This window comes from Micropterus salmoides, unplaced genomic scaffold (assembly GCF_014851395.1).
Source record: "Micropterus salmoides isolate LMB-PRFRI ecotype aquatic unplaced genomic scaffold, ASM1485139v1 Ms_hic_scaffold_14, whole genome shotgun sequence".
Classification (NCBI taxonomy): domain Eukaryota; kingdom Metazoa; phylum Chordata; class Actinopteri; order Centrarchiformes; family Centrarchidae; genus Micropterus; species Micropterus salmoides.
Window position 1 is genome coordinate 20,722,194 of NW_024040485.1, and position 23,174 is coordinate 20,745,367.

The window sequence follows — 23,174 nt, forward strand, 5'->3', positions numbered from 1 at the left end:
AAGAGGGAAACATGCGGCACTTTCAAACATACGTCGGAGCCTTTTTTGTGTCACATAATCTTGTGGTGCAGTTTTAGAGCAGTCAATCTTGGACATTTTTGTTAGATTATGTCAAGAAGAGCGAGGTCACAGAACATAGTTGCATAGTTGGCAGAGGCATCCATCCAACAGGGACATTAAATGTGGGGAGAATATTGGTTGATAGCTTGCCACTCAGACATGTTGCAGAAGCTATTCAGTGACTGCGTAGGTACTGTAAATTAGCCACTATTAAAATTAGCACAATTAGCATATTAGCATATTAGTTTATAGTACAGGTGCAAACGCAAACCGCTCTCTCAAATTTAGGGAACAATTGGCCAGAGCATGCATTTTAATTAATCAATCTAACCTGAACTCAGCTGCATTAAAAGTGTGTGTTGAAGGGACTAAAAATCAGGGCTGGGTAATTTAAGAACACACAGCACATACTTTTCTTTGTGTGTCTGTATTATGAGTGGGCTCTAGCGAGAAGCAGCTGATGGCTTTTCTAAATGCGCAGGAGCCAACACTTCCGGAGAAACAAACACGAAAGAGGAAAAAAAGCAGAAAGACGTGTATGCACATGTGACAGTACAGAGCAGATGGACACAAATCAGGGAAGCATAAAAAGCACGGTGCAAGCCATTATGCTGGCAGCTAGCAGCTAAGTTAAGCTAAAGAACTAACCCAGTGACCCACATATCACACAGCGATAGCTTGCTAACAACCGGGCTGCCACTGGAAAGCTGAGTCACTGTGTCCACCAGGGAGATTTATAATTCAAACACTGATGAACAACCTGCAATGGCACAGAGTGAAACATAAGTGCACCGAACCAAGCAGAGCTGAGGTAAAGCCAACCTTTTGGAAATAAGCCGGTGTTACATGATCACATCACTCAAATCAAAACATTTTTTTTACGTGTCAAAACATTTGTGCTGCCAAGTAAATACAGTGAAGGTGACTGGAAGTTTTACAAAAGCACTTGGAAAAACTCAAAAGAAGAGCATTTTTTTTCCAGAAAAATATTTTCCCCACATTTACACAAAATTGTCTACAGATAACAGATTTCTTCAGCAGAAAGTAGTGACTGAGTTGTTTCTGGAAGAATCTGGTGCTGTTGAGTTTTCCTGATTTAATTTCTCAGTTCTTTGAGCAGCACAAATTAAACTCCACTGTCACTGTACTGCAGTGGCGGCAGAAGTCTGAGAGATGAATATCTCAAAACCTCAGCAGATAAAATCAAAATTATCTGCATGACTTAATGTCACAAGGGGCAAGAAAATGCTTTCTCGTGATCTGGGTGAACACTTTAACCCGTAACTGTGCAGGCCAACCCTCCATCCCGAATGTAACCGCAGGATGACATGGCCTTCATGTAAACTAGCCTGTCCTGAATGGATCAAGTGCAAGTAGCAGCAGCGGCGGCGATAGCAGCAGGTTCAGGTCTGGCCTCGAGTGTGGAAGCTCATGTGAGTGGTCAGAGTGTCAGGCTCGGCTTGGGGGGGGGGGGGGCACTGCTGGAATGTGACTGCGCCTGAATAAGCCTGTAATTGTGATTCTAACTATAAAGTATGAGTTAATCCCTCCCGAGTTAGTGTTTGTGTCTGCAGGCTGCAAATGCCACATTTCTTTCAGCAGTTGAAAGTCCAGCGGCTTTTTGTGTGTTTGTCATTTTTCACACAGAGCAGTTAAAACAGACAAAGTGATGGTGCAGGGATGTGGGTGTGTTGCAATGTTGTTTAGAAACTTTTTTGAAAATATGCCAATTTTCCGTCTTAAGACAGCTCAGGAAGCTGATCAGTTGAGTGTCAGTGTCACGCTGCCTCCTTCACATCATCCCCCACAACTGCACCGCCCCGCAAACTCTCTGCTTCCTGTCCTTATTGTTCGCACCCTCCCTCTCATTGCCTTTGTGTTCTGACTCTGTCCTTCTCCTGATAAAACTTCAGTATGCTCCTTGCTTCTTTCAGATCTAATCCTAGTTTTACTTTTCAATGTTGTAACTCTCTCTCCCTGTTTTTCTTCCATTCTGTCACTGTCTTTCCATCTTTTCAACCCAACTCCCCTTTTCCCCACTCCTCTCTATGCTTCCCTCACAGTCTCTTGAGACAGTAATAACATGGTCCTGTCTGCTGGTTTGTGCTGGTGAATCATATCACAGCCACTGAATAAAGAACCTTTAATGTCAACTTTTAAGCAACTGGGAAAAACATGCATTATCTTCACTAACAGGAAAGAAAGAGCCTATGTAGCCTTCAACAGAAGTTAAAACTCCCAAATTAGATTTCCAAGGTTTTCACCTGATAGCAGCAATATGTGAGTCCAACAATACCCTCTAATGGTCCAGAAAAGGTCTGACATTATAGTCAGGGTGGTTTGTCTATTAGCTGATAAGGAAGGCAACATTAAACTGCCAGATTCTGCATTGGAGTGTAGTGTTATGTGTGTTTCGAGTACAAAGAGAAGAGAAGAATAAAAAGAGAAAGAGAGGAAGTGGCACATATCGGGGCTGAAGCTAAGACAGCTCCCATTGTAGTGAATCAAAGCACTGCTAATTGGTACAATTATGGAGACAGGACGAGAGAGAACACAGAGCTCTGTGTGTGTGTGTGTGTGTGTGTGTGTGTGTGTGTGTGTGTGTGTGTGTGTGTGTGTGTGTGTGTGTGTGTGTGTGTGAGTGAGTGAGTGAGTGAGTGAGTGAGTGAGTGAGTGAGTGAGTGAGTGAGTGAGTGAGTGAGTGAGTGAGACATTAGACAGAAGCAGATGAGAGTGTGCTTCAATGCAGCAAAATAAATTTGTTACACATGTTAAGCAATGTAGTAACAATTCAGACACACACTATCTGGCAAAAAGGGACACTGTTCACTTCTCGATGGAAGAGGACAAATTCTTTGAAGTCAGAGTGCTGGAAGGATGAATAATTTAAATCACATTTACAGCATAATGCAGTCTGAACCTCGCTCAGCATTTCTTTGCATTAGTGCTTATTACACATACTTACCTGACCCTGATTGCTTTGTGTGATCTTCCCAAAATTACCATCAGCCTAGAGTGCTGTCGGTGCTATGTCTCACTGGTTATGCGTTGTGTTACTGCAGGTGGAGGAGCAATGATCTAATGTGGAGCAAAGTCATGATCAAATGCTGGTTGGTGCAGTGGGACCTGAGCCAGAGTGATGAGAAAAACAAACTGTTTGTGGCGAGGAGACGCCGCGTCTATAAATCTCTTTTTAATACCCTGCAGTCGTGGTGTTTCCCCTCACAACTATAATTCACAAACAATCCAATAGCGTCTTCTCATGGGAAGGCCTTTTAGATTAAGTCATTACCGAACTACCCAGAGGATTTTTCATGACCAGCCTCACACACATACACACACACACACTGACACACACACACACACACACGCTCATAAACACGCACAACAGAATTATAAGTTACACTTATTGAGATTTAAATTCATCTGCACATCTCACAAATGATACACTAATCAATTATCAGGAGAAGAAAGCAGCAAAAGACAGCTACATAATGCAATGTCTGTCTAGCTGACCACATACTTGATTTGCTATTCAAACACACTCCTACACTCACAGGCAGACAGCGATTATGCTCCATTCCATCCGTATGACTCCATTCTCACTATCCGAGATTGTGAACGAAACCGCTACACAGACTGTAATCATACCCTGTTTGCCACCTTGGCAACAAAGAGAGCTCACTGAGGCTATTTACTTCACCTCTGAATGAAATCTTGAGATATTACCCTCATCATGGTCTTTCAGATTCAAAGCTACGACTGGAGCACTAATGACCCGAAAATACCTCTCAGTTATGAATGTGATTATATGTGAATGGAATGAGAAACCAAAAGCATTGTTTTAGATTTGGTGGTCCAAGTTTATATCCCATACCTGAGGCTCTCAAGTAAACCTTTGTCTCATTCGTTGGTGCGCGCACACACACAATGTCATTTATTTATTTTTTCTGAGTTTCGGAGGCATAGTTGCATATTTAAGTCCCTTTTCAGACTCAGATTTCGAACAGGAAACAACAGTTTTAAGTCCTGGTCACACAAGTCTTTGAATTAAAAAATTTTGTGGTGAAATCCATCAGTTCTAGCAAAAATGTTCATATTTAGTGAACTCCGAATTTGCCCTGTTGACCAGTAGCAAGCCATCTCGACAGTGCTGACCTTTTAGGAAAACACAGAGGTGACGAATCCAAAACAGAGGAAGCTTATTGGCCTTGTTGCGCCATAATTCCTGACAGTTAGCAAGCTTATTAGCTCAGAGAGTAACTCTGTACAATCCCAAAAATGAAATGCCAGGAGAGACCTAACGATCCGGTACAGAGAAAGCAGAAAAAGGCTCGGGGAGCTATTGTGATGGTCTAGCACAAGCATGTTCCCAGGTTGCTAGCGTGCTACATACTTACTAGTTTTACAATCTTATCTATTAGTATTTTTCTTTTTTATTTCCAGCTCTGTGTCTTTCCGTTTCTCATAAACACACAACCCTGCTTGCCTCCTTTTCTCCACGCACTCCATCTTTCTCTATTCCTTAAGATACACCTCTCAGGATGAGTCTTTCAACCTTCACTTTCCTTCCTGCATTAAGCTGTGCACATTTTCAACAGTCAAACCTCGTTTCACAGCATGAACTCTATACGCTTGTAGAAGCAGGGGCTTTGAACACACTCAATATTCTCCATATTCTCCCCCAGTCGGGCCATCACACGGACTTGCCGTGAAATCCAGCAGATGGCTCCATAAATGGAAAATGACTGAGGTGAGGTGCTTTCAACAGCTAAAGTGTGTACTTTGAACTAAGCCTGAGTGTAGGAGATTACCAGTCGTCCCACAAACTGTCGGGCAGGATTTAAACCAGAGGTTAAGAAATTGACATCTTAAAATTGTTCTTTTGTGTTTTATTCTAATTCATATTCTAGTTGGCCAGCTGTTTAAGACCAAAATATCCAATTTAAAGACGAGATGAAGGTTGTGACCTCTTTTTAGGGGTAGAAAACATGCTCTTGATGTCGTGGTGACCCGAGAGCGGAGAAGAGAATTTAGAGGAATCTGGGATGATTGGGCAAAGAAAAATCAGACCACAGGGAGAGATGGGTTTCCTTTCAGCTTTCTGCACGATAACAAACAAAAACACACCCTGTTGTGATATCAAACAAGACCCATGTGGTTCTGCAAATACAGGGGGAGGGAGACGGCCAGAGTAGTCAGATCATAAGCATGTTTTCATAACACATTTTCCCTTTGTGGAAGGTGTGCGTCCATGTGTGTAGGTGTCCATGATGTGTGTCTAAGAGCTCTTCAAACAAGCTGTTCAAAGAGTCACTGTTTAGACTGCAATGGGAGGAAAAGCCTGCCTCTTCTCTCCTAACACACACGTAGTGGTAGTCACGCAGAATGCATCGTCTCCTGAGAACAAAAACATACCATATTCAAAAACCTAAATCCAAAGCAGGCAGAATAACATCCAAACAGCTCTTTCTGAACTCATCTCCCTCTCATACCGTGGAAAACCACAGCAGTTTTACACAGACACAACAAGCTCTTGATGCATTTCTACAGCAAGATGTGGTGTTGCTACAATCAGGAACAATTTAGTGCAAAACAAACCCTTCTAGCCATGAAAGTGACCCAAAAAAACTATCTCTAAAACAGCCAAAACAAAAGAAATATGATGTTGATACCTGCAGGTACAATTTGTAAGACTCCATGTGAGGAAATTATCTGTTGTTGCTTCCTCAGGTACCTAGTCCAGTAACTGCTCAGTAATATCTGGAAAAATTTGTCTGAGAGAAGCTCCAACAGGGACAAGAGAAAATTAACGTCACATCCAAGAGGTCGGTTCCAGTAGCTCTAAAAAGTATTGTGATGTATTTAATGTAAAACATAATATCCTAAGGGTCAACAACATGTCAACATACATGACCGATGGAAAACAGTGGAAAACAAGTGGAAGACAGTGGAAAACAAATTCCTGTCCGTTTTTTTATACCAAACTATGCAAAGAACCCAAATTCATAATGAATAACTAGCATTTCTTCGCATATTTGCTTGTTCAGCTTGAATCAAAGCAATGACATAGAGAAGATTCTACAGAAAAAATGACTACACAATATCAGATGATGACACATGATGAGCAATTAATCTACCGCCTCAACTGTTTCTGCCCTCGAATATTGCAGAACATGTGAATTTTCTGTCGTGCTACTATTGACAAATTACCTTTCACCATGTCTGTTGTCAAAGAAAGGGTGTCAAATGTACAATCTCTGACTTTATAGAGTTACACAACTAGTGAAAAATATTACAACAAAGAACATGTGGTGTCACAATCCGACTGGGCTATCACCGTTAGTTTTCTTTAATATTGAACAGCCATCAAACTATGCCTCTGACTTGTTGGAAGATCATTCAACAGAAAATCTTGGCTTTTCCTCACCATCAATGAACCATTGTAACAAATATCATGAAAAATCAGCATTGAGTACTCTCCTTCAGTACTCAGCCATTCTCATAATGTGTTGTTGGTATAGCGTATAATACTTACGATCCAAGCCGTTGATGTACTTCATGGATATTTCACAATGTCCCCACACGGCGCTGACGATGGGATACAGCTTCTTGCCTTTCAGTCCTCTAAATGCGACTCCTAGATACTGTCCATCCACCATGAAGCTCAGCGTCCCTTCGTCCATGTCCAGAATCACTAGCAGAGAATCCGGCAGGGTGAATGACTCCTCTGGTTCCAGGAAACATGGGTAGATGGGCAGCGAGCTGTGGGCCCTGTTCTTACTGTCATGGTAGAGCCTGTTGCGTCCCAGATCCCAGCCCCAGGATTCACAGTCCGACCCCACCAATGCCGTGTACCCGACAGAATGTAAAGGAGCGTCTGCGGTTGCCACCCCAACCACGGCGTGGGTGCCACGCTGCCGTGATGGCCAGTGGATCTTCCACACATGGAGACCCCGTGTGTATCCGACCCGCCCCCGGATGCAGTCCGTGCTCTGAGCGACTGGGTGGCGGTGAAATGTCAGTTTATCGTCGTCTTTGATGAAGATGTTGAGCGACCGGTCTTCAGTGTTCCACGCGTGACGGTGCTGGGTCTCCAGTCCAGCACATGGCATGTCCAGTAGGAGATCCAGCCTTGGAGGTTTGGAGAAATCTGGATCCCTCAGTTCTGGGTGCTGTCGACGATGAGCTGAGGGACGGTAGGACGGGGAGCCACCGCTTTCCCCGCGACCATCAACGGATTTAATGCCACCAGAGATCTTCTGTCCCATGGCTGCGATGCAAGGGTTAACAGAAGGAGGGGGAGGATGGGGGTAGGGTGGTGTTTGTGCAGGTGGGTGCTGCGCTGCTTAGAGCTTGACGTTACCTCATCAATGCGGTGGAGCTGAGGTGAGAGTTCCTAACTGGAGAGTGGTGGAGGGAGATGAAGGAGGAGGTGATGAATGAAAGATGCAGGCGATCTGGTTTCATGCCACAATTGTCTTCAGAAAGACAGAGCTGCTGCCACGCCTGCTGAGAGAGAGACAAGAGAAAAAAATAGATTTAAAAAAATAGGTATTTTAACTAGAAAGCTAGAAAAAGAACAAGAGATTCAAAGAGAGGGGATGATTAAAAGAGAAAGAAAAAAAAGAGTAACTGAAAGAGAATTACACTGATGGCAAGTGTTGGCAAAACTTGTTTCACAGATTCTCTGTGGCTTTGATAGGAATAAACAATGAACAGGATGAACAAGCATTCACACGCACACAGGCACACATACACACACACGTTTCCTCTCACTCACCCTGCATCCTCCCAACAAAGTCACACGCCAATACCAACACATGCATGCAACCCTGCAAACATTCCCCAGTTGTGCAACACTGCCCAGATTTGAAACCGGCAAGCTCTTATTTAGGCAATGTAACTTTAATGAGTATTGCCCAAGTCTGCAAAACTATCAACACAACGGGAGGAAAACAAAAACACCAGGTAATAATTTATCTCCATTCCTTAGTGAAACAAAGTTGAAAAAGTCAGCTTGACTTCTGCTTACCCTCACATACAATAGACAGGCAGACGGACAGACAGATGGACAGAATGTGATACACAAGGCAGTCTGTAACAGTAGCAGGCAGTTTGTATTCTGTCATCTATATAAAAATCCTAGTCAGCAATAACCACGGTCGGTATTGTGGTTTCATTTTTAGAATGTAATTTCCATTTTTATGTTATTTTCTCAGTAATGTGTTAGTTTCGAGTGTGTGTGTGTGTGTGGGGGGGGGCAGTTTTATTCAGTTTCATGTTTTGGTTAGTTTTGGATATGGGTAACTGTGTTGGAAACAACAGATCATAATCCGTTTTTAAAATTAATGTTCATATTAATTTATGTTGATCAAATGAATGATAATTGGAAAATAAGACCTATTGTTTCTTTTGATATTTATTTTAAGCCTGTATCTCTAATTTACACATGACTTTACATATTTAACCTACATTTTTTTACATCAGTGGGGTACAGTATAAAAAAATATATATAGTTTTATTGAATTTGTTTAATATTTCTATTGAACAATCATTAGTCTTCAACACCATATTTTAGTACATAAAGTCATTACAAAGATTATCTCACACACACACACACACACACACACACACACACACACACACACACACACACACACACACACACTTCTGTGTGGTAAGGCTGACGTAGGGATCTCTTCCAGGAATGAGAGCTGGTGCTTCCTCTTCACAGGAAAAGAGTCAGTCACACCTCAGGGTAGACAGGGAAGTGGATGACACAACTCTCCGTGTGTCTCATCTATTTGCTGCTTGTCTTTACCTCCACTGCCACAAGCCACAAAGCACCAATTTATTATTATTATATGTGTATGCTGAACTGACGGTTCTTCTGGTAAGAGTGTCTCACACCTCAATAGGAGTGACGCACAGCTTATTTACATGTCAACGCTGCACCGCGTAAAAAAAATGAAAGTATAAAAGATATATACAGAAGCCTAAACTTTGTTCTACTGTTTGTATTTGTTTAAAATGTAAACGGCAGTAAAGTTATTATAAAATTACGTTCAGTGTTTTTTATTCTTTAATCAAAGAATGATGACACAAGCAGAAATATCACCACTAAACCAGTCAGCCACCACACCAGAGTGAGGTCATGCTGTAATTCTGTATGAAATTTCTATGCCTTCCACACAAGCGCGCGCACACACACACACACCTCTGTCTCATTTTGGTTGCTTGCATTTTCTCATTCTCTGTCTCTCTGTTTCTGTCTCGCCCACTGTGAATGAGGTCATGGCAGCTGGCAGCCAATGTGTGCTGCCACTCAGTTCACTCCGTAGCATGAGAGGGTTCAGTGCTCGGACACACACATACACACACACACACAGACACACACAGACACAGAAAACTGCCTCAGTGTGTGTCATCACGGCTGGCAGGTCGGTTAAGGGTGGACACTGCATGGAAATCATCACATCCAAACTTCAACCAAAGATAACACTGTTTAACACTGTTAAACTGTGCGTGTGTGTGTGTTTGTGTGTGTCAGCTGGACCAGTCTGGCACAGCATGTGGATGACAATCTGGCATTATGGGCTGTCATCAAGGAGGCACTTGACCTCTGACCCCGTGTCGTCACGGTCACCGTTGCGTAGTAACCTCTCAGGAGGCTGGTGGTGGGCTGGCGCAGCGTCTGCTGCTGTGAAGAGCGGCAACATGCTTCAGCCATCTGTTGTTTACTTTCCCTCCATCTCTCTCTTCTACTGCAGCCAAGTCCTTTAGGACCGACCACACTGGTTTACCCACCCTTCAGCTGTACTTTCAACTGGGTTAGACAGGTATGGAGGGCACAGAAGATCACATGGTGCCACACTATGCACGATCTATGCAGACACACTGACCCACCACTGACACACAATTTAGGGTTGCAACTAAAGACTTTTTTCTTCATCTGTAAATCTGTTGATTATTATATTTTGATGAACAGAAAAATCATTTTGGCTTGAAAATGTCATAAAATAGTGAAAAATCCCAATTTCCCAAAGTGAAAGGTGATATCTTCACATCTCTTTATTTGTCCACCAACAGTCAAATATCCATTGATATCGCGTACTATCCGAAACATAAGCAAAAACAGTAACTATTTTCACGCTAAAACTGGAAAATGTTATGCACCTTTGCTTGAGAAGTGGCTTCAGCAATGACTCAATTATACTTATTACTCTTACAGAAAAGAGCAATTAGAATTACCAGTGGAAGCGGATACAGAGATCCAACTAATCCGCTATTCATACAACTAAAATCTCAGCAAACTCAGCTCATCTGGAAAGCTTACCAAACAATTTGCAAAACAGATTCACCAAGAGGAAAAGTATATATGAACTAAAAGGCAATGAGGTTTTTACAAAACCCAGGTTCAAATCGGCTGTAAAGGAAAAATGTATCACAATCAAAGGAGTCAGTTTGTGGAACAGTCTTGATTGTAAAATTAAAACTTCTAAGTCTATTTACATATTTAAGAAGTATGTTAAAATATCAATGCCGCAGAAATATAATACTGCAAAATAGCAGATAAATTTTATTGATGTAATTTTGTGTTTTGAAGTCTTAGAAAAAGAGACGGCTGCATGAGACAGCTCAAATGAATTGGAACTGTAAATGATTTTGTGTTGATAGGGGACAGACATTATAAGTTTTTACTTCTTTCTGCTCCTTTTCATTCATGTTAAATGCTGTCGTTGCATTGTTTTAAATAAATGAAATAAACAATTAAATTAAAATAAATAAATAATTATCAAAATACTTGCCAATTAATGTTAAACAATATTAAACAACATTAGTTCACAAATTGTTTGAGCTCTACTATGACTTTGAGCATCACATAAGAAAAATGGGTTCTACAGGGGATGGATGTTAAAGATAAGGAGAGGGACTGGTTAGGAGGAACCAACAAGTTACATTAAGACTGAAAATATTCTAAAAGCCTTGTCAACAAAGTGGAAAAGGATGAGACAAGAAGGGAGAGGACAGACAGACAGCACCTGGTGTGTGGGCTGGCTTCATCTGGCCTCTCCTGCTGTACTACTAACAAGCTCCAGTCACTAAAAAGCATGTGAGGGCAGTGTGTGTGTGTGTGTGTGTGTGTGTGTCTGTAAGTGTGTAACGCTGTATGAGGGGAGGCAACTGTGTGTGTGTGTGTGTGTGTGTCTGTAAGTGTGTAACGCTGTATGAGGGGAGGCAACTGTGTGTGTGTGTGTGTGTGTGTGTGTGTGTGTGTGTGTGTGTGTGTGTGTGTGTGTGTGTGTGTGTGTGTGTGTGAGAGAGAGACTGCCTCTGACTGTGTATTCATTTAAAATCTGTCCAGCATGCTCTGACTGGGCTGACAAGCTTTGAAGTGACACACACACACACACACACACACTGCTGAGGAACCTCTCACTCATACTGCACCACCTTCGAAGAACAGACCATAAACGTCTGTGGGCTTTTCCACAGAAATCATGTCAAGCGCTCCACAGGATCCAAAGCGATATGTTTAAATACAAACTTATGAATATCAGAAACCAAGTAATGTTGACTACAGTAGTATTTACTGTACGTGTGTGATTGTGCATTTGGGTCTGACAACCAGTAAATCACAAGGGCCTTACAAGATCAGGACTAATAGTTAGACAGTCATTCAGCCTTCCTGTTTCTGTGTTCATGCATCAACGTCTGGCCTGAGAGTGTGCACTCGTGTGCGTGCGTGTCCTTCATCCTAGATCAGCTTGTTCACATCCCAGCCACCTGCACACTGTGACGGCAGCAGAAACAGCTTGTACCACTAATACCGTGCATGGAAACAATGGGCTTTGTTTAGCGAGTCACATGCAGTCAAATGTAAATGAACATTTTATAAATATCTTGAAGGGATTTTTGGGAAATGTGCTTATTCACGCTCTTGCGGAGAGTTAAATGAGAAGATCAATACCACTACCATGCCTGTCTGCTCAATATAAGGCTCTAGCCAGCATTCAGTTAGCTTAGCTTAGCTTAGCTTAGCTTAGCTTAGCTTAGCGTAAACACTGGAAACACCCCCCAAGACTACCATAACACTGGGGAGATTCATTTGGAATGGCGGTCCACGTGTCTGTTATCACATGAGAAATTCAGCAGCTTCCTCCTGAAATATTGAGGTGTATGTCTTTTTCGGAGGGAACAGTCTGCATTAAAATATGTCAGCAGTGTGCAAAATAAACTTTCCAAATAACCTTTCAAGGGTCAGTGAACTCAAATTATTCTAGTGGTGGTGAATTCTGATTTAAGTGCAGAATTAGATGGTGTGTTAATTTGAAAAATTGCTCACTCGCTGATATGTTGGTCAAGCTTGAAATTCATCACGGAGAGCAGCAGATCTCTAAAACCAAGGAAACATTTTGAAGTTTGAGAATAGGCAAAGGCCAAACTAAATTCACGTGTCTAATTATGACAGATGTGTTGTAGTTCTGCTCAACGTTGTTTGGCCTTTTTACTCAAAGTTCACATTTTAAACTTAGACCATTTCACTTTTTACCACTGTTACATAACCAATTTTTAACCACTCCAACCTTGTTTGAACCTTAACTGTCATGCTAAATTACAGTGACTTTGCTTCATTCCTATGACGTCTGAAAAATGATTCACAAAGAGGTCACTTCTTCCACTTTCCACTCCTGGGGGAGGGGGACATTTGGGCACCACAGTGTACAAAAACACTAAAGACACATTTATACTGTATCTCTTCATAGCAACAGCTGTACCCACTTCATCAAATAAACTACCATCCTCTCTACGTTGCTGACATTCATTCCTATTGAGGGAATCCCTGGGTAGCTGAAGATGCCAAAGCTAGACATAAACTGTGCCGTCTGGCTTCAAACAGGATGTCAAAACTCCAGACTGGGACTTGAGCTGATGAGAAGAAGTGGTGCACTCATATAGACATCTCAGGACTTATTAGGCAGTTGAAGAAGGAGATATCACTCTGGTTTTTATCTTTTCTGTCTCCTCTATTTTCTCCAACTTACTATCCTTTTCCCCCTCTACTGCATTTTTTCTCCGCTTTCTACCCTACTCCCCTCTCAATTTGTCTTCCTGCTTATTTCTCTTTCTCTCTGTCTTACTGTACCCGTAAGTCTGTGGAGACTACAGCAGAGCGGACACACTAACAATTGGTACAAATTATCTCAGGCCTGCCACCAAATGCCCCAGCATCTACCAATGCGGCAATCAATGCGAGCTCGGCGTGAAGCAGAAGCACGGTCTGCAAAACACCAAACACAAGCAAATTAACACAGCTGCTTACAAGTACACATGCACACACAGACGGGCACAAACCCCCTCACACAAAGACTATGCATGCATTGTGGAAGAAATGACACACTCCAGTCAGAAAAGCGGATTCCCTCCCTTTCTTTCTTCCATCAAAGTCTGAACACTTTATGAAGTAGCTCCAGTCACTGTCTCCCTAATGAATCATGTTCCCTCTCCAACATCTCCCTCTTCTGCTCACGTTAATCTGCTCTTCTCTTAAAATGAAAAATTCCCACCTAAAACTCCTTCGCTCTTTTTCTTTACTGGGGAACTTGCGTCATTGGTGATGCAGGAATTGAAACTAAATAGTTGCCTAAAAAAATGAACTGCAAGTGTATTTAGACAGATTGAAAAAGAGAAAATGCACACACACACAGTCTGTTCATATATTTCTCTCATGCCTGCTGTGACACCTTAAAATCCATGGTGCCCTGAGGGAAGACCATTAGTGCTACAGTGATTGAGCACTCCTTTACGGACACCTACGTCAAACCTATTCATCTCTCTCTCTCTCTCACACACACACACACACACACACACACACACATATGGATACACACATATGCACATGGAAGGCCTTGGTGGTACTATCCATAAAGCTATCTGGGGTGGCAGCAGATTCAGGGGGCAGATTTACAACCCCAGCAGTAATGAAACTGAATCAAAGTCTCCCTGAATATGACGCACTGCTGCTGCCTCACTCTAACATCCGAATCGCTTGCACAAGAGTGTGAAGAAATGTGTCACACCCACACCAGACAGGCACAACCCATGACTTTAAAAAATGCAGTCATGATGTAATGACGTCTAAAACAGCATTTGGGCCACTAATTATCATTGGTTTCACTTGATGGTTTTAAACACTTAACAGAGGGAGCTTGAGGAGCTAAGTATTCTTTGTAGAGCTGAAACGATAAGTCACTGTATTAATTAGTCAACTGGCAGAAAATTAATCTGTTAATCAAGTTATTTATTAAGCAACAACAGTGCCAATCTACAGCAGTGCTTGCAGCTCTGCGAGGCTGTTCTCAGGCACAGCAGCGCATTGAGCTAAATGCTAACGTCAGACTGCTAACTTACTCACTGACAATACTAACATGCTAATGTTTATCAGGTATAATGTTACCATGATGACCATCTTAGCTCAGCGTGTTTGCAGGCTAAGGTTTGTTAATTAGCACCTAACACAGGAATGTCAATAGTTTTCTAGGTATTTGGTTTTAAACCAAAAAAACTTTTTTTTTTACTTTACAACACACATTCAGTAGTTGTTGAGATATTTCAGTCTGGACCAAGGTGGTGGACCGACAGACCGTCAGATTTCAATCTCTAGAACCACGCTGCCACCAGACATTTGCTGTTTACAGCTCTCAAATTTGAAGATTTGCTGCTTTTCTCTGTTTAATATTGTAAATTGAATATATTTGGGTCATGGACAGGTGGTTGGAAAAAAAACAAGCAATTTGAAGGTGTCATGTTGACTCACTATTTTCTGACATTTTATAGACTAGGCAATTTATCAATTAGTCAAACAATAATCCACAGATAATGGGAATAATTGTAGCACAGACACACACAAACACAGATGATTGAGGCACTTGTCTCTCTCAACATGGTGTTCTCCAAAATTGCTCTGCACAAAGTGGAACACAGGGTGCTGTGCCAGGACATTTGACAGGGAAAAGTACATCCACACACACACAAACACACAAACAGTGTGATGCAGAGAACCTACTGGTCTCAAATTGCAACCAAGGAAGACAGAAATCGAAGAGCGATTATTTAAATCAAGGGACTAACTATAAAAAGCAGGCATAGGCTGCGGTGGAGGAAGGCTCTATGGATTTGACTGAAATAAAAAGAGAACACAAACAATGGAAGAGCTAGAGACGGAGGTCAGCAGCTGACAAAACAAAAGGATAACGTCAGAAAGGAGAGCTGCTATCTGTCTATCCCAGGATGGACTACACAAACCCCCCTCCTACCCCAATCCACAGACTAAACAACACTGTGAGAAAAACTACTGTGGGGTGTAACATATAGACAAACAGCTAGTTTAAAAATAGAAAGCAGGATCTATCCTATTATTGTATGTGAGCAGGGAAAATCCTGGGTAGCTTATCCCAGAACTCCCAACTCTCTCTCCCCAACAAAAGCACACACACACACACACACACACACATACACAGGGGTATCCCAGCTGGCCAGCTGGGGCCTCGATACCATTAAGAGAATTAAAGGCGACAGAAGACAAGCAAGAAGGGGGAGGGAGGGGGAGAGAGAGAGAGAGGAGAGGTTGAGTGCACAGTAGCATCCCCAGGAGAAGAAAATGTTAAGTATTTGTATAGTACAAAAGGTTAACAGCAGCAGCAGTATATGGGCTGATCTTGTCAAATGTAAACATACATTTGACCATATTTACAGCTACTTTTAACCCTCAGGCATTCATTCTATGTTACTGCATAAATTGTCCCACTGCATCACGTACAGCTGGTGTGGCTACTCTGTTTCTTTCACAAAAACACACACACACACACACACTCCTGAAAAAGCAACAGTATCTTTCAGCGAGGCATATCTCAGCAATGACACACTACACCTTGTAGACAACACAACAGATCAAGCCGCTTACAGTGAATCCCCAGTGGCTCTTCCCGTATCTCGCTGCGTGTAGCTGTTCAGCCCGAGTCCATGTTCAAATGTCCATGTTCAAAACACAGCTAAACTCAGCCGGCGGCAGAGAGAGAACCTGAGCAGACAGGAGAAAGAGCAGACCAGCAGCCGGCAAGCCTGACTGAGAGAGAAAGAGAGAGACTCCCTCTTTCCTCAGAGAGCTGCCCACCGCTCCCGCTTCCTCCCTCCCTTGTTCCCTCCCTCTTTTTCTTCCCTGGAGCTTATCTGTCCCGAGGCTATCACTTCTTCCTTGCCACCCCCCACCTCCACCTTCTCCCAAAACACTTGCGCCCCAACTCTAAAGAGTGTTACCAAGGCAGCGCCGTCAAAACGTTCTCAGCTGACAACTACAGCTCTGAACAGACTTTGAGCCGCACTCCAGTTTCAGTTCCACTTCAGTCCTTCCGAGAGAGTGAGGGCGAGCGGAAAGAGAGAGAGAGAGAAAGGGACATGAGGGGCTGAAAGCCGATCCCCTCAGATCTCATCAAGCAAAGTTAATTCATTTCAATTCAAACTAGCCTTATTGGCATGAATGAACACCAATATTGCCAAAGCTACAAATAAATTACAGAAGAACAATTCATTTTATACAGTTCTTTAAATAAAGCAAAAACAAAAAAAAAAGTAAAGTAAATAAAACAAATAAAGGAACAATTACTAAAATAACAAACAACGAAAATAATAATAATTCACAAAATTAGACAGATAACATGAGAATAGACACATTTATCTGTCTATTCTGAGTTTCCACTGGTTGTCCTCAGTTTGTGGCAATGATTTAGCATTCTGGCATTTCTCCCAGTACATAGGGGAGTTTTTGTGTGTCTGATATATATTCGAATTCGGGGTATATTTGTAAAATGTTTGCAAAGTGTTTTTGTCTTAATGTTTTATATTTAAGGCACGAGGTTAGAAAGTGCAGCTCTGTTTCTACCTGTCCTCTGTCACACTGGGAGCAGAGTCTCTCCTCTTCTGGTAGCCACCTCTGTCTGTGGCGAGTGACGACCCTTTTCTATGGCCAGGCTGTGTTCACTCAGTCTGTATGTTTTCAACATTTTTCTTAGTTTAGGACATTTTATTGTGCTCAGGTAATTTGCCAGTGTGAATTCTCTTTTTAGGGTCAGATAACATTGTGATTTACTTTGTGTTTTGGTCGTTTCTTTCCAGTATTCAATATATTTTTCTTCTTCACCAACAGCAACCAGATCAGCAGGCGGTTGAGAGAAACACTTGGTTATCCTGCCTCCCTCTTCTTCCCGACACCCCCCTTCTGACAAAGAGCTCACACCGAGCCAACCAACCAGACCAACCCCCGACACATGGTGTTAGGTGCTCACATACACACACACACACACACTTACACGTGTCACATACACCGCACGAGTGGCGCATGTGCACATTTTAGGCATCAAGATGAAAAAAGCCAGTCATGTTTACCACAAGTATATGTAAGGTTAAAGTTGAACAAAAACAAATATCACTGAAGAATAACACTATTAAAAAGTCATGAATTACAAGTATTTACTGCTGATTAAGAAGAGTGTCTCCCTCCATAATGTTATGTCCGTAATCCTACTTTATATTTACATCAGTTAACACCATCCAGCACAGTCTGGGTGATGACATGCTCTGTTTTGATATGCTTTATTGCTCTCTCCTCTTTTCCTGTCGTCACATATATCTGCAGACATCTGCACATTACTGCATAACTAGGCTCTGAGGTGATGTGATGACTAAGTTCATTTATCAGCCTTTAGTTGTTGGGGCCTTTTCCTGCAGCTACATCAGTCATTCACAAAGTCAAGGAAGTGGAAGAGTTTGGACTAGCATGTTCCAATCCCCCCCCCCCCCTAAAAAAAATAAAAATAAAATCACACTGCTCACACACTGTACTTGGTCATCCTTTTTTTTCACTACTAGCACTTTTCACCACTATTTGGCATTTAAAAACAAATCACACCAACATGGCCCATGCACTCACACAAGCATAAACATTCAACTCTTTTTCAGGAAGACTCGTGTCTGTGTACAAGCATGTGCACACTTAAATGTACAGAGGCGAGGTAGACTACAGTGTTGGCAGTCATGCAGGACTGAGGCCCAGCCAGCTCACTTCCTGTGTGCACTTCCTTTTCCCAGGGCTGCAGCGACCACCGGGGAACCAAACTCCCCACACTCCCACAATATCATACCATTTCATTACATCGCCTGTCTGCTAAATGTAACGTGCAGTAAGAGAGAGTTGTGGGACATTAAATCACGGTTTTGTCTGACTTTTGTTCTCAGACATCTACAATTAACAAAGAGGATGCATTTATTTGCTTTCTGACGGAAAGTTACATGAGAGAGAGTAATACCACTCTCATTTTTAATATGAAGCCATTAAATATGAAGCAACAGCTACACAATTTGCTGTTTAGGTTTAATCCGTACACAAACCACACTGAAAAACAACAATTTGCCGTTTTATGTGGGGTTATGCGCTGGACTAATTCTTCGCTAGGACCAGTAAATTCTTCCAGTAAGTTTCCCCAGACTGCCTGGCATCTGCTCATAGCCAAGAAATACTCCAGCATGTAGGCCGAGACCTCAATAAAATGTAGAGTTGTCGTATACACTTCGGTTTATGTACAGATTGAACAAGAAGATATATTGTGTTCATTACTGAACTTTAGAGGTGCTGGTAGGTGGATTTAGTAATTTGACAGTGCCAGGCTAGCTGTTTCAGTCTTTGTGCTAAGCTAACCAGCTACTGGTTGTAGCCTTAATGAACACTTAACACACACATGGGAACACCCACACACACAAAGTCTGTACAAAGTCAGTCAATTGGCCTCATTCAGACCGTTGGAGTTGGAAATAGGAAATGTGTAGATCTATACAAGCACACACTGGCGACTACGGATCACCCGCAGTAGACGTATGGGTTAGACATATTACCTTTGCCACACATACACATGGTGTTCAAATATGTCAGCGCACACACAAACGTCAACCTCCTAAGTGACTTGTCGTTATTCTAGACACCAGCCAATGTAGGTGAATGGATCTGAATGTAAGCAGTCACTGTAGGCCTAACATAATACACACAGGAGCAGGCTTTGAAGTGAGGTTAGAAATGTGGCAAAGAATCTGAGGCTCCGTTTAAACAAAAGTCAGGCTGCTCTGAGGCCAAGCTCAGGTTTTATGGTTTGGGTAAATATTTTGCTGATGATTTTCCCTGTAAAATAAGGATTAACTTAAAGTGATGCCTTATTTGCATTTTTAGGCAGTTGTGTACACATGAAATACTTTCAAATTGTGGTTGTTTATGTACAAACTAATTAAATTGCTGTAATCCTATCACTTCTATTTTGTAATCCTGTTTTATGCAGAAATCCACTAAGGCAATTAAGTGTTGTTCAGCCCCAGTCATAGAAGAAGATTGTGGGGGTCTACAGTTGTAATATCACCAAGAGACACGACCTAGTGATTCTGCACTGATAGTGAAAGATCAGCTTTAAAGACAGTCTGCCCACAGACAAGTTGAATTTTACAATTTACAGTTTAATTTGCACGTAAAATACAAACACAAGAACTCTGCCCCCTAATTCTGCTGGATTAGAGGCTTTTCCGGGCTTTAGTTTTGGGAGGCTTTGCTTCAAACCAGTGATCACCAAAATTGATTGTGTGGTCCAGCATCACAGTAATAACATATGTTTAAATTCCTTTGAGGGCACATGTTCCTTAAAAAAGTAAACGTGCCAAAAATATTTCTAGTTTATTGTTGTTTATGTTTTTTGTGTACCTCTGTCCATGCATATTACTATGTGAGTGTGAAGTCAGTACAGTCAGTACTGTCTAATAAAAAGGATTCAGACTCACTTCTATCATCCTGAATAAGGCCTCATCCACACTACTGCGTTTTCGTTCTAAAAAGGAGAGCTTTTGCTATGTTTGTACCTCCCGTCCAGACTAAAATGGCCAAAAGAAGACTTAAAACTGAGAAGTTTGAAAATGCTGCCGACCCCATTTATCATTTTGAAACTCCGGAGAGCATTTTAGTGAGGACGGGCACGTTTGGCTCTCTGTTTGGGTCTTAAGTCATGCAAAGCAGAAACACAATACTACTGACACTGAGTTTTTGATTTGGTATTTTTATTAAAATATTTTACACTTGTAGGCTACTACTGTGTATATTGCCGTAATTACTTTGTGACGACTCCCAGTCTGTTTTCCACTGCCATACTTCCGTGTTACATTCAGTAACCATTCCAGCTCGTTATTGATCCATGCAAAAAAAATATCTGGTGTGGTTTGTTGTCTGCATTACTTTATTTTTCTGCAAATCTTCTGTAACTACGGAAGAGAGAGACCATCTGCCTCATGGTTAAACCGGCATGCGCACGCCCAGTGTACGTGAACGGTCACTAGATGTACGCTTTCAGTAGTTTCAGTGTAACTAACAATAACAATAATAACAGTGTGAAACAGAGTGAAAACATTGAATTTGCCCTTGCGGGATCAATAAAGTATATCTTCTTCTTCGTCTTCTTCGTAGGCGATCAACTTTAAAACGCAGCCAAAACACTGGTGTGGATGGAAATTGTATTCCTTTCAAAACTCCATTTTTAAACAAAAACCTAAGAAACCAAAAATCCAGTGTGACATTAAAGCTTCAAAGGGAGGATTGAGCCTGCAGTACATCCCCCATCTTCTCTGCTGGACCCTGCTGTAAATTGCCCCCTGATTTTCTGCCTCAAGGCACATTCACACTTAAGGGACCCCATGGGGTCTGGGTAGAGAGTGTGAGTGTGTGCCTGTGTGTGAGTATGTGCTTGCTTGCGCGCGTGTGTGAGAGAGAGAGAGAGACTTAATCTGCGGGACAATGGGGACCCTGTCCTCATCCCACACACAGAATTAGGGCTAGGGGCCTCACAGCTGAGCAGCTTATTGACAATAGAAACTGGAGGTGTGTGTGCATATGTGGGTGTGTACATGTGTGTGAGTGTGTGTGTGTGTGCACTCTGCCTCCTGTCAACACACGTGTCAAACACAAAGCCATCCAAACTGTCCACACGGCCCAGGGGAGAAGGATCGGGGGGTTGGGGGGTGGGGTTAGATAGATGGACGGACGGATGGATGGAGAACACGACTTCAGAAGAAAGGAAATGGCAGGAACAGGGATCTGAAACGTGCAACCTCGGGGTGAAGGCAGAGGGCAGTTAGAGGGAGAGAAGGGAAGAGAAAAGTAAAAAAAAAAAAGAAACAGTAGTAGTATGCTGGGAACACAAGGTGATTATGATGGTGCTGTTTGCAAAGTGGAGGAAGAGAGAGAAAATGGCGAGGGACAAAGAAGAAAGTGTCCAAATTATGGGATTATTTCAAGCTACAGAAAACAACAACTCTGTAATGTTACAGTCCGTCCACCGTAAAACGAAACTTATGTCACCTCGGCAACAGCACGACGGCATCTGATCAAAAAGCAGCCGGTGTTCTGCCAGCGGACCACCAACAAGGTAACAGTAAGAGCAACTTTAGCATTTAACTGAAATCATGATTGATTGTTGAGTTGAAGGCTAGCCAGAGTAAGCTGCTGCTGAAAATGTGACCACGTGCATTTGTCGTTCTCCTTTTTGGGCCGTGAGTTATAACCTCACAGTCATGAGTTAACTGGGTGTCGGGGAGCTGCACTTTTTTTACTCACCTCTAGCTCTCTCTGTAGCTCAGAGAATCCCTGCTACCTGCGTGTGCTAATCCATCCTTTCACCCATTTTCTTTGTCTTTATAATTGGTATCTTTATAATAACAAACAACAGCTTTTGTGTGCAGGATCACTCATTTCACGTTGTTGGTCTGATGTTTGCTGTATGACACACTATGAATTTCCGAAAGGACCAATAAATATCTATCACCTATAAACGTGCACAGCTGATCCCGTTACCGGAGAGGCACCGCCGCCAAGCAAAAGTACATCTTACACGACGCATCGATGAATCTTTGAAATAATCTATAGAAGCTTCGAATACTAAAATCATTGTTAGCCGAAGCCCTAACTATTACTACTAATTATCTGCAAAGACAACTCTGGTGTTCCCTCTAGTTTTGGCTTTGCCACTTTCCTTTTTAGCACACTTGCCCTCCCCTGAATGATTGACTTGTGTATCCTTTTTTGAATCTGCTAACTTAATCCCACTAACTATTTTTGTTTATCCTTGGCGGCTGTACCCATTCACAATTAATATCAATGTTTTGTACTTTTCTTCTTTTTACAAACAAATATTTCTAAAACAGGAAACATAAAAAGCATAAATTTAAATAATAATTAATAATAATAATTAAAAATAAATAATAATTTAAATCATTTTATCAATGTTTAAAAAAACAACAACTCTATGGTCAGGGGATGGAAGCATGAAGAAATTTTGTTAATTTCATAAAATATGTTCATAACTTATCCTACTTTCGAACATAACCCTTAACACATCTTAACCTTGAACTAACCTTAAATTAGCCCTTATAAAATCTAAATCTAATCTTTACCATAAACCCCACAAAGGAGCAGTGCCTGATTAATTTGTCCCCATATCAGAGGGTTGAACGGCAACATTCAGTTGTCATACTATGTGAACACAAAAGAAAGGCTCGCTGAAACACACAGGCACTCCACTCCTTTCCCTCTTATACACACATCGATACAGACGCTGGCCATCTGAGTACAGCAGGTAGGCATTAATTCAGCCTGGCTGTACAATCAATGATGGTAAATGGAGGCAGCAGGAGGGACAGACAGCAATCTGCTACTTTCATTTCCGTCTCTCTCTCTCCATTAAAACAAAACCTTTCCTTGTCTTGTTTCATTATTGGAAAGCTCTATAAGTGAGTCAGAGTCTCACTTTGTACAGCCTGTTTTCTCTCTCTCTCTCTCTCTTTCAGTCTCTTCAGTTCCTCTGTCAGTATCATGTCTGTCCTTTGCTCTGTACGACATAGAACTCTCTCTTTATTCAAGGCCATGTCTTCTCAGGCACATCTGAAAACCTTTAGATGTGCAAAGTTTTCTGTTTTGTTGAAGTTTCCAGTTCACACTACTATTGAGCTTTTGTAACCCACTCAAACCAGCATCGCTA

General features: G+C 42.0%; 1 protein-coding gene across 6 annotated transcripts in view; it reads right to left on the bottom strand.

The window, feature by feature from the left end:
• Positions 1-23,174, bottom strand: part of LOC119902216 (SPRY domain-containing SOCS box protein 4-like) — an 82,652-nt gene that overhangs the window by 29,990 nt on the left and 29,488 nt on the right. For 2 of the 6 annotated variants that reach the window (XM_038718244.1, XM_038718243.1), the window contains exon 2: positions 6,599-7,569. In XM_038718244.1, the coding sequence (XP_038574172.1) occupies positions 6,599-7,331 (733 nt within the window). In that variant the 5' untranslated portion in view covers positions 7,332-7,569. Of the gene's footprint in view, positions 1-6,598; positions 7,573-16,027; positions 16,321-23,174 lie in introns of those variants that run through there. The other 4 variants (XM_038718248.1, XM_038718245.1, XM_038718247.1 and 1 more) reach the window with 3 other exon arrangements.